Source organism: Bidens hawaiensis, unplaced genomic scaffold (assembly GCF_021521415.1).
Source record: "Bidens hawaiensis isolate Kalapana, Puna unplaced genomic scaffold, B.hawaiensis_p1.1 tig00003307_1, whole genome shotgun sequence".
Taxonomy (NCBI): domain Eukaryota; kingdom Viridiplantae; phylum Streptophyta; class Magnoliopsida; order Asterales; family Asteraceae; genus Bidens; species Bidens hawaiensis.
Genome location: NW_027491184.1, coordinates 762,896 through 775,700, shown reverse-complemented (window position 1 = coordinate 775,700; position 12,805 = coordinate 762,896). Strand labels below are relative to the sequence as shown.

The 12,805-nt window shown below is 34.5% G+C and overlaps 2 protein-coding genes across 3 annotated transcripts; one reads left to right on the top strand and one right to left on the bottom strand.

Annotated features, from left to right (window-relative positions):
* The first annotated feature begins 2,672 nt into the window (after window positions 1-2,672).
* LOC143623127 (uncharacterized) lies at window positions 2,673-4,575 on the top strand. Of its 2 annotated transcripts, none has more exons than XM_077094106.1 (2): window positions 2,673-3,938; window positions 4,384-4,575. In XM_077094106.1, exon 1 carries the CDS (start codon window positions 2,989-2,991, stop codon window positions 3,868-3,870), a length of 882 nt encoding a protein of 293 aa, XP_076950221.1. In that variant the 5' UTR covers window positions 2,673-2,988; the 3' UTR covers window positions 3,871-3,938; window positions 4,384-4,575. The 2 variants fall into 2 exon arrangements, with proteins under 2 accessions (XP_076950221.1, XP_076950220.1); XM_077094105.1 differs by having other exon boundaries at window positions 2,674-3,921; window positions 4,376-4,575.
* A 6,643-nt stretch (window positions 4,576-11,218) lies between these two features.
* Window positions 11,219-12,548, bottom strand: LOC143623120 (uncharacterized). Its single transcript, XM_077094098.1, has one exon. It carries the CDS (start codon window positions 12,546-12,548, stop codon window positions 12,078-12,080), a length of 471 nt encoding a protein of 156 aa, XP_076950213.1. The 3' UTR covers window positions 11,219-12,077.
* Window positions 12,549-12,805: the final 257 nt, after the last annotated feature.

The window sequence follows — 12,805 nt, the reverse complement described above, 5'->3', positions numbered from 1 at the left end:
GAATTTAAATAATCGATATTGTGAAATGATAGGTTCAAAATGAACGGGATCGTTATAAAAATTAAATTTTATGAAAACTTTAAAGGCAATTTAAAATCTATATAAATGGGAATTTACTTGAAAATTTAAGGTAACATTTATTATAAAACCTTTTTAATATGATGAAATTCATATAAAAATTGGGGTTATAAATAGTCTTAAGGAACAAAGATGGCATATTAAAAATCACTATAAATAGTTCAAAAAATATATATTATTATTATTTTTTTTAAACTTACATGGAAGAGATCGTAATAAATAAATTTTTGTAACAAAATCGCGGTGTGAAATCAAAATGAGAAAATTTGTATAAAAACTTTACCATGTGAAATCAAAACATATTAGAATGAATCATAACGGTCAAATAGAATTATATAAATGAGAATTTTGTGACGAGAATTTATATGACAAAGTAAAAAAGGAATAATTGTTTAAATCTTTGAAATTTGTAAATAATGTCTTAAGATTTAAAGGTGGAAAAATCGTGCATGAACCACCATGACTTGACATCCCGACGATAAATCTTAAATAAAATGAGATAAAATGTGGAGTCAAACATGTGCACGTATCACCGCGTCTTTCGAGTTTGCGACTCAAATCACAATAATAACAACCAATAAAATTTTAGATACAGTGAGATGTTAAAACACTAGTCCACGTATCACTGGGGCTCTATCGTTTCAACACCAAAATTTGGATGGCGACCGGAACGCTTGCATTCGACGACTTAAAGTGGTTGTCTCGTATGAGACAATCTTTAAGGAGATTTGAAACAACGGGATTCAAGTTAAGCTCGTGATCCATAAGATACAATAAAAACTAATGTTTTGCGGTAAGGTAAGGATGCCTTAGATTATTATGAGAGTGTGTAAGTGTATATTTATGATTTGATGAAATAAATAAGTATATAAATAAATAAGTGTAATGAACAATCGAGTAGGGTAAACATGTATAGGCAACATGTATAAGGACCCTAAAGTATAGACTATTCTAGGTCGTTACGTCTAACCACCTATCTTATAGTCTTGTGGCTCTGATACCAATCTGTCACACCCCGACCAAAGGCGGCGGAACATGTCGGGGTGCAACGGATTGCCCAAAAACACAAGACACTATTTAAAGTGTCAATATTTAATCAAATCATTTAAATTCACAAAATCATAAGGAGTCACACAACATGTTCATACAATAACCAAAAAAATCATAACAAATAATATATTGTTCATTTTTGCTAATATTCTAACGGTCTTGATTACGTTTTCCATCAAGCCCCGAGTCAACCAAAAGTCAAACATGTAACATTGCATAAAATAGAATTTGTCAACACGGAGGTTGGTGAGCAATTTCATAGTTTTGAACAAATGTGTATATAATAAGATATTTCACAACTTGTATACGAAACAATAAATAATAGCAAAAATTTAGATAATGAGATCGCTAATAAGAATACATTAACGACACCTTCTATAGAGAATACCAAATAGGTTCATTACAAATATGAAACTAAACCTAAAAATCATTATCATACTTTAAACAAAATTAAAACATACTTTAATACATTAAACAAAATAAAAACATACTTTTATACATAAATAGATAATCAAACGACACATAAAAAGAATACTAAAAAAACTTGTTGTCAAGGGACTCAATTAAGTGAAAGAAGACAATCAAACAACACATAAAATGAATACCTAAAAAAAACTTGTAGCCAAGGGACTAGGAAGGGGGGGGGGGGTGTTGATTAATATAACAATTAAACATAGCTTACTATAAAAATTGGAAGTGGATACCAAGGGGTGTCGATATAAGACACCCAGGCATGACAATAATTAGCACAAATAGGTCAAGCCGTCAGGCCAAACCACCAACATGGTTTATTTACTGAAATTAACTCTATAAATGAATGGTCATAACACTTGGTTCTAAAAAATAAAAAGCTCTATTTTGGCATTGATACTTGGATATTTATCAATAGTATATAATAACTAAATAATTTAACATTTCAATATGTATGGTCAGCTCCGGTTTCAACTGTAAAACCAAACTGATAAATGGTCTTATAGTTTCAAACGGAATAATAAACACCCATAAATTTGTTATATGATTACAAAAGTATGTGTTACCTGTTGTATCGCGCAGTCACCTTTCTAGTATAAGCTATATGACCTAAATCACATTACATACAATGTGTATGACATTCTAAAAAGTTAGATCAGAGATTTTAGTATACGAGCTGTATACTGAACATGCGAATCATATTATGAATGATGTGTGATAAGTCATCAAACCAAGATGGCGTGTAAGTAGAATTTGCTCAAAATTAAAATTAAAATTGTGAAACAATATTAGTTATTAATTATTATAAATATAAATATAAATATAAATATAAATAAACATATATATACGTATTATATTTTATCTCTCATAAATAACTACTTGCAGACCATTTTCCTTCACATCTCAAAACCCTAATTTTAACGACCTCTTTTTATCAAATAAGAACAGGTACGTAATTCCTCGTCATTCCTTCAATTCATCTATCGTTATTTATTTATTTGCTCATTTTAGTTGTGTAAATTAAATAAAGCAAACATGTTTAACCAATAGCTCGATTCAAATTATGGGAATTTGTTGAATCAAGCTTGCGATTATCCTTTCCTTTTGTGCATATTGTTTCGATCGAATTGGGTATTGGTTTAATGCATCCAATTGTGCACATTCAATTTTCTTTCTAATTGTGTTTGTCGTTTATATTTGGAATCGAATCTGAATCATGTGAATCTGAGCATGTTTGTGATGAAGTTGCATAATTTGGTCGAATCGGTTGTGAGGGTTTCCAAAGATTTGAACAATCGGTTGCCGATATGTTGTGAATTCTTAATTTTGATTGTGATTTCTGTGCAGAGCGCACCAACTGTTTGATTAAATTACTTTGATGCGATAATAATGGAAGCGAACGTTTGTGGTGTCAATCATGTTGATTCGGATGTTCTTTTGCCTCCGAGGAAGCGGTTGCTCGCGTGTTTGAAGAGGCAAAGCAGCGACATCAATGGAGATTCAAACTCAAACTCAAATTCAAATCCCGATTCACCCTCCATTCACAACTCATTGGACCAATTAGACGCCCGCATCACTTACTTGTTAAAAGCACATTTGAGCAATGACAACCCTTCACAAGAGGAGATTGTGGCCGCCTCACGAGCAGCAGCCGAGGCAGCAGTGAAGGTTGCACTGGCTGCTCGAGCTGCAGCTCAGGCGAAGGCGGTAGTTGCAGCAAAAGCTATGGCTACCGCAAAGAAGGCTCTAGAATTCGTAGCAAATGTTGAAGATGGTCAAGAGTTATCGTTGTCTTTCGAACAACAATTAAGAAAAAGTAAAACACAAAAGAAAATCGATGTTCAGATGTTGTATGATAATAATAATAATAATAATAATAATAATAATAATAATAGCCTGAGGCTAGAAAATGGTAAAACAAATGATGAAGAAGTAGCACGTAAATTGCATCAAGCTATTAACAGCTCACCAAGAATTTCAAACGGTTCTGATGTGAAGAACCATAAGCGCAAAAGGCTTAAAACCTCAGAAAACGGGTCAAAGGCGAAAGGTGGTGATGCTGATGTCACTATCAAAAAGAGGGGGAGGGGGAGGGTGAAACAAAAGAAGTTACCCTTGAGCGTTTGTCAATCTAGGGATCAAGCAGGCCCGCAAGGTGATGTTATTAGAAGCCCGTTATCTGCTGGGCCCAGTGAGACGGTCCCATTGTGGAAATGTAAGGCGTTTAAGGCGCCTGTTTGTGTAAAGCAAAACAATGTTATGCAGTTGTGATGATCGTGTTTTATTGTAAAACGTTAGCGTTTGGACAGCAATGGGGCCCAGGTAATCTGATTTTATGAGTTTTAATAGACAGAATCAGATGATGTTTAATATGTATGTTTAGATTATGGTGGTTATAATTTTATAATAGGTTGTTTTGAGTCTATGCAGTAGGGGTATTTAGGTAATTTTGTTATGCATACGTTTTGACAGGCCGAAAATTACACTGATGTATAAGGGTATTTTGGTAATCTTCAAACATTAATAGAAGAGATTAATGTATGAAATGGGACTAAATGTGTTACTTTTTTAAAAATGTCTTGTCTAAAAATGTATTTTTTTTAAAGTATGTATCAAATCAGTAATTTGGGTAAACCACATGAACCAATCGTGAAATTCGTTCTTTCTTGTAGTTATCAGATAATTACTTTTACTGGCATGACATAGTGACCAATTTACCCTTGACAATAATAATAATAATAATAATAATAATAATAATAATAATTTTTAATGTCAGGTGTGCAGGGTTAAATTGAAGTGTAGAGAATGACGGCTGTGAGATGATTAGCCAGGTGATTGATCAAATGACTTGTTGTAGTGATAGAAATGTTTGAAATTGTTGGTGATCTTTTACTCAATAATAATAATAATAATAGTTTGTGTTATTGCTTTGTAAAGACAGTTTTTTTTTTCTTTTGAATAACTCAAAATGCTTCCTTTTTCAACTTATAATAGTGAAAATGCTTCCTTTTTTCATATGTTAGAATAAAGCATTGGCTTATTGCTTTGTCTGAAGTTTCCTTTTTATGTAATATAAGGGGCTGTTTGGCAAGTGCTGAGCCATTAAGTGCTGAACCGATAAGAGATCTGAATGATTAAGAGACTCTGAACCAATAAGTGTTGTTTGGTTGGACATCTGAATGAATGTGCATGAATATGCAGAATGACTATTTTACCCCTCTGAACAATTTCGTGTAGAATGAACTACCAAAATTTTTCTTTCTTATTTTTTTTTTTCAATTTTAATGTAAACCAATATACATCAATACACATAAACACATACCTAAAAATAAAACAATATACAAAAAGGTTTCAAATATATATGAAAACTCAAAGTACAAATATATATATATATGTTTAAAATTGAAAGTTATATACAATAACTAAACCAACGTCTTCATTCTTGCAACATGAACCGATGTCTTCTTTCTTGCAACCCGAACCAATGTCTTCATACCTTCAACCTTAACCGTAAAATTTGCCTAACAATTCACAATTACATTAATATAATGAAGCTTAAAAATATATGAAAATGTAAGAGTGTGCATGAAATGGGTTTGATCTGTGAAATTGTCCCGCGAGACCCATCCATGTATTTTAAGTTAAAGGGTCAAGGTCTCTATTTTTCTTACCAAACGGTTTTGGATATACTTGGAGAATCCTTCAAAACCCGCGAACCCATGATATAATGTTCCAACCCTGTGTGGATCCGGAAAATTGACCCTATTAACCTGTCCGGTTTACGGGATGAATTCGGCCTTTTAAGGTTCTGGCCTGGTCCGCTTATATATATGTGTGTGTGTGCATTATTATATATATTTTATACTACGCACTCGTATATAAGCGTGTTTTTAGTTGGCCCGTTAGATATAAATTAACATTCAATGGTAGAATTTAGGCTAACCTTGAGATGTTTTTACGGAGTTCATGTATGGGCATCAGAGTCTCAAACACCAATGTACAATGTAGATCAGGAGAGATCAGAGATCTAGTAGGAAAAAAGCTAACACTTTTAATGAAGAAAAATGCTTCATATAACCCGCACATATGATCCGACCCATGCAACATAAGTTTTTGTTCTGTAAATATAAGCTATATAATGTATGAAGTACTAATAAACTGATAGCAGTAGTAATGTTACCAAGCAATTTGTTAAATGATATCAAAAGCATAACAGGTGATGAGTTACTATCTACAAATTTAAGTAAGCTTGCAACTAAGCTTTCAAACTTCTACCTTGGTATGAATAACATAATAATACTAGACCAATAACCAAATAACAAAAGATGTTTTTCCTTATGCTCGTTACGATTTTATAATTTTAAAACTGACCAGCCGGGAGTTAAATAAGAAAAAACTGATTACCGGTTTGACGGTTTGAAACCGAACCCTTAACATCCCTACTTTGAACGGTTTAATGGTTTGATAATTTAAACTTGTTTAAAGTCAGACAACCAATCCCACTTAAGGTTATACGAAACTAAACATACATTTGATCAATCTGTTACGCTAATCACTCAATACATGATTATAACATTGTATAGAAATTATCACATACTCTAATAGCATTCCAAATCTAAGAAAAAGGGGTCATGAAATTAATCCACTTTATTTCACCATTTTGATGAATAACAGAATTGGAACCCTAATTTCTAAGAATTATGCCCTGATCGTATCAATCTAATTAATCCTTGTTATAAAATATAAACACACAAACACCGCACATGCTTAGTAATTCAGAAATAAAATAGCAAATTGCTATCGGAGAAAAATAATTACCCGGGTATAGACGAGATCGATTGAGTTGCAGAGCTGTTAGAAGGGCCGACCGATTAGGTAGCAACACTCTATTATCACGATCTGGGAGGGAGGAAGCCGATGATTAGGTTGAGCAGCGATGATTGGGGTAGCTGTAACGATTCCGACGAAACCCGGTATACCCTAACCGGTAGACAATAGTTACGTCATATTTAATGTCGGGTACATGAGTTACCATAGTAACTATACGAGAATACAGGGTTCACTGTATTGATTGTGCGTGAATAAATAATTCATCGTATTGAATATGCGATTAATCGATTGATAGTTATTGAAACCCGAACGAATCGAGGGTTCAATTATAGACGAGATATATGATATTTAGTGATTTTACGAAGCATTAATGCTTCGGGATAAGTAAAGTACGGCACAGAAAAAGAATTTCGATTTAATGGTACGACGGTACATTAAACGAAACCTTTAATACCAAACCGAGCAAGAGACAATCGATCAAGCCGAAAAAGATGCGTGATAATTACTAATATGATGTTTTGAGTTAATAAATGTCATGGTTTAAGTTTTTAAAGTTTTTAAATCGGTTTTATATAAATTTCATTTTTTAGCCGAAAAACAACCGTTTTGGCCTCGTTTTAAGCCGAACTAAACATTTAACCGAAAAACGAACTGAACCAGATTATCCAAAACATTATCCGGATTTCGAGAATCCAAATATGTGGCTAAAAATGAAAAGGTGGGTCCCACCCCACCCCTCCATGAGGCCGATCGGACCAAGGGGTATTATACCCATTTCTTCATTCTTTTTTTTAACAAACATCATCAAGATCCATCAATCCTCTCCAAAGTATGAGCTAAAACCCGGAATTTTAGCAAGAGAAACAAGGTAAAAACCGAGTTAATCACGTGTTCATCTTCGTTTCTTGAGTTTGTTTGCAAGAAAATGAGGTTTCTAAGATGAAAACCGATTCTTGCGTGATCAAGTGATGTATACGGGTTATACAAAGGATCTTGGTCCAAGAAAGGAGTTAAACGAATCAAAAACGAATTTTTACGGGTTAAATCTTTGTTGTTGTATCATAACCGTAACCATGAAAGAAATGGCTTGATCGTGAGTGTAACTTGCTTGATATTGTGGTATGTTGGATGTAGGTTCTGTATTTAGTGGTAGATAAGACGGAAAGACGAGTTTGTAGCTTGTAGTGGCGGAAAACGAAAGGTATATTCGGTTATGTTCGGTTTTGGGAAATTTGGACAGATTGTTGATGCTTTAGAGTTAGGTCATGAAATTTTATAGAGGTGTTAAACACATGAAAATATGAGTATTTTTGGTAATTTTTGGATAAAGGATGAATATTTGGTGAATTTAATGCTCGGTTTTGGCCAAAAATGGTGAAAAATAGTTAAATATCATGAAAACTTCTGGAAAATTGCAGATAAGCTTTTTATATCATGTAAAAGTCACACACAAAATTTGAGGTCCGTTGGAGAAGTCTAAGTAGGTTTTTCGGTTAAACGAGTTCTAGGGTTTTCTAGCTCGGTTTTAGTAAAAATGGCATGTAAAAAAAGATTTTGGTTCTGGAAAAATTACAGGGGACTATGTGGATGGCAGGGGACATCCAGGAGAAATTTGGGATTTTTCTAAGATCGTTTGTTATTTACGACATATTTAGTGTTTTAATGGTGTTTAAAAATAGATAAATAAATTTTAAATATAAAAATTAATTCTGGAAATATTTTTATAAAATTCCCCACTGTCAAAAAGTCATTTGTGCAAAATTTCAAGATCCAAGAATAAACGGATAATTATTTGTGCAAAAACGAACTTTTAAAGCTTAAAACGATTAAACCGGTAAAGCTCGCTTAAACGAGCTGACTGGTGTATAAAAACCCTAAAAATGAACTATTTTTCATATAATTGAGTTAAACAAGTAAAAATGAATCATCCGAAAATAATTCGGATGATTTGAGTAATTTTAACCTATTTTAACAGTTTCCGGTACGCTAAAGACGGAAACGGGTCCCGCGGCCAAACGGGGCGTCTAAACCGAGCTCTAATTTCACAACTTAAACTAAATTATCAGTCAACCACTACTCTCGGGTCGTGTGTGACCAAACTCATTTTTGAAACGTAAAAACGAATAACCGTGCTAGGCACGCAAAACGAGAAAAACGACTAATAGTAATTGTGACCATGGAACTCTAAACGACATCACAATCTGAGTCCGGAGAAGTGTTTCTGGGTTAACATTGCCCCCGGAACAGGTACAGTACTGGGTTAACAGTGTCCCCAGATGTACCGATTGATAAGGTTAAAGATTATATAAACAATAATTGTATAATAACGATCGCAGGGATCATATTACAGATTGGACGTGTTAATTGATAATGATTGTTGTTACCTGCTTGCATGTGCTAAGGTGAGTTTCACGAGCCCCTTTTTCTGAATTGTTTTTAAATAGTTTCCCGGGGCAGAAGCATGTTATTATTGAAATGTTTTAGTACATACTGGACGCATGGATTTGCGTGGAATTACATATATTTTATTGTACGGGAATCGTACGGAAATGTACTAAGATGGTAATTGTCTGAGTTGCTAACTTTCTGAACGCATGGATGTGCGTGGATTTATATATATTTGATTGTACGGGAATCGTACGGAATGGGTACAGTACTGGGTTAACAGTGTCCCCGGATGTCCCTAGAAGTGTTACTGGGTTAACAGTGTCCCCAGATGTCCCTAGAAGTGTTACTGGGTTAACAGTGTCCCCAGAATGAGTACTGTACTGGGTTAACAGTGCCCCCAGTATTGGATTAACAGAGGTTTCACTTGTGGGCTCAGCATAATTACATCGATAATATTATATTATGATATGGATTTATCATGGTTTACTCAAATTGTGAAACTCACAAACTATTCGTAGTTGACCCGTTTTCTCACATGCTTTTCAGGTACAACTAAGATGAAGTGATTGCTTACGTGCTAAGTGCTTGATGTGTGTAAGATTAGCGTGCAGGATGTTATGATATGTTATATTAATAGAATTATGTATCGTATAGTATGATGTGTGTATCACCTAGACGGTAATGAAACACGAGATAATGTAATTTGAAGTATATTAATGTATTCAGTTTTCTTTATAAACAATGTGGTTGATATCAGTGGTGTCTGTTGCATCCCGTTTACGTTTCCGCTGCGGTTACGGGGTGTTACAGTAGCAGATTGTTCTAAGAGGTTATATTGTGTCTAAGGTTATTTTGGTCTCTTTTTCATTCAGATTCAACATGGTCGCTGAAAGATTAAGAGGCACAACCTTCCATTAAGAAACATTTTTTTACAGAGCCAAACAACCTCATGTCTGCACGATTCAGATGTATCATCTGAATGGTCTCATTCAGTGGCAAACAAACACCCCTACTGATTTAGTGTTATCCTCCTAATGGAATTATTAAAAGGCTATCAAACATCCCTTTGAAACCAGCCAATTTATAGGTCCGATCCATTTATTTGTCACAAGTAAATTCAATAGCTTGTTGAAGGTATGCATCCCTATTATGATGTAGGGTAGATATATATTCTAAAGCTTAGGCTGTCCACAAACCCAAAACTTACACATGGGGGTGTTCATCGGGTCAATCTGCTCAGGTTAGTCGGGTTTTTTTAAACACTATATAACCCGCAACCCGACCCTTTTAAGGTTAGTTTGGTTAATTGGGTTTGGGTTAGTCGGGCGGGTTAGTCAGGGTAACCATGTTACTTTATAGTTTTAAGTTGATATTTGTGTTTGTTACTTGTGGGCTACAAAAATTCTCCTTCCACTTCATTTTCAGTTTTTTTTCACAAGTAATATAACCCTGTAATGAACTGAATGAACACTAACAAAGACACGTCCGTGCTCGTTCATTTAACTTTAAACGAACATGAACACTTAATCGAACAAATAGTTGTGTTCATGTTCATTAGTTAAAAAATCAACATGTTCATGTTTGTTAATGTTCGTTCATTTAAGATCTAAACGAATAGTTTACGAAGATAAACAGACATAATTAAACAAATGTAAACGAACATGAAGGAACATACATGGACATACATTAGCGAACACAAACATACATAAACGAACATGAATGAACGTATAACAAACAAACAAATTAAGTATATTATTGACTTTTTTCACTTTTCAATCATTGTATTTGAAGTTAATTAAGTATCATCACTAATCTGGTTATTCGGCTTAACCCGAAACCCGTTTTTTTCAAAAAAAAAAATGTACTCGAAACCCTACCCTACAAACAATTCGGGTTACTCGGGTTGATTAACACTTTTTAACCCTGTTTAACCCAAACCTAATTAGCTTATTCGAGTTTGGGTCAGGTTAATCAAGTTCTCGTATTTTGGACACCCTAACCTACACATATCTGATCATTTGACAAGAAACCTCATACTTTTCTCAAGAATATGATTTATGATTTATGGTGCCAGTTTTCAATGAGTTCTTTGGCAAGAACTAGAAAATACGAGATAAAGTGTACATGTGATGGGGCTAAGGGGGTTGGTAGTGTTTTTTATTATAAAATATAGTGATTATGTGACAACGTTTTAGATTAATGAATTTTGACTTTTGAGTTGTAATGTTTTTATAATTTTATTTTATAGCTTAATAGACATGTTTTTGTATATATTTTGTGCATCCTTATCGTTGATGCTCTAACCATCCAACTCATCTCACAAACCTTCTTACATCTCAGCATAATCATTTATGTTCACATTTCTACAAACCGTTTTCAAACAATTCATTTCATCCCACAACCTTCTTACATTTCAATGTTATCATTTCAAATACAAATAATAACTAAATATGGCATAACAACAAATTGTGTCGAAAATGGTTTAATGGATAATCAGTCAACCATAAATGGAAAAATAATCCTGATGCCATAAAAATGTTAGGTTCACACAAAATCAAGAAATACAACAGAAACGACGTTATAAAACCAGTGATGGCCGCTGAAAACACAGTTGAACCGCAAAGTACATGGATCGGTTGAGATTACACGGTTCCTTTAATGCTTTACAATTTGGTTCATAGTTAAAACTTGGGTAACCTGTTTACCAATATTGATTAAGATTATTCACATTCCTAAGTCTGCCTTAAAAACACTAGACAAGTAAGTCGGCCTTACGTCAGATTTTCACCAATCTATTAAAAATACTCATTTTCTCTCCATCCGTATTTCCAGTTTTCCACATTATCACTACTTTCTACATTATGTGCCCCAAAGATGAATAAACGAAAGAAAAGAGAAATGGAATTACCGTGAAAGAAATAAATATTATTATGTTCAAAATTCATTTGTCTCCGAATCCCTTTATTTCGGACATCAAAGGGATTGGCGTTGCCACGTCACCCACAATGTCGGCTCGACAGTTCTTTTAGCCTAAATTCTCATAATTTTCACATGCATCAATCATAATAGTCATAAAGCATATCATTTTTATACACTTGTACTTAAAACATATGCAAAAAAGGATTAGAAAACTGAGAATCAAAAGCAAGAATGCATGCATAAGCTTCATTACAGAAAAAAGCTAAAACCCTTACCTTCAATCATGAAGATGTTACTTATGTAAGGATAAGGAAAATTCAAAATACAAACCATCATCAGAATCAATCCAAGTCCTTGTGAACCTTAATCCCCATGGACTTGGCGGTCCCAATAACGGACTTAGAAATGGCCTCCAAGGACATATACTGACAATAGGGGTCGGCCTGCTTGACCTTGGCAATCTCATAAACATGTTTCAGAGTGATGGTGGAGGCCACCACATGGCCAGGCCGCCCACTCCCGGACTCAATCCCAGCCGCCTTCTTTAGAAACCAAGTAACCGAGGGTGAACGAACACTGAGCTCAAACGTATTGTCTTTAAACACGGTGACAGTGGCGGCAATCGGGGCCTCGGCTTTGAACTTTTGGGTCCGCGCGTTGAAGTCCTTGCAGAACGCCATAAGGTTAACCTTGTATTGACCGACTGCCGGGCCCACCGGTGGCCCGGGGCGTGCGCCGCCGGCGGGGATGGTTAGACGGACGATTGCCGCCACCGGACGCCGTGTTAGGATCTCCTTCAGTGACGACGCCATGTTCTAAAATCAAATCAAATAAGCCTAGGGTTTCGAAATGTTAACTAAAGTGTGTTTATTTTATAGATGGAAGATCTGATTAAAGCAATTGTAAATAAAATAAAGAGAGTAGATTGGATTGGATTGGATTGGATTGGATTGGATGATACCTGCGTAAAATAAAGCAGCTCGATCGAGCCGTGAGTGACTGCTATTTTGGGGTTTTTGAAATTTGGTGAAGGTGACCCTTAGATAATAAATAATTAACGGCCTTTTAT

Coding starts and splice junctions, on each gene's coding strand:
- LOC143623127 (XM_077094106.1), top strand. CDS start 2,989: ATGGAAGCGAACGTTTGTGGTGTCAATCATGTTGATTCGGATGTTCTT.
- LOC143623120 (XM_077094098.1), bottom strand. CDS start 12,548: ATGGCGTCGTCACTGAAGGAGATCCTAACACGGCGTCCGGTGGCGGCA.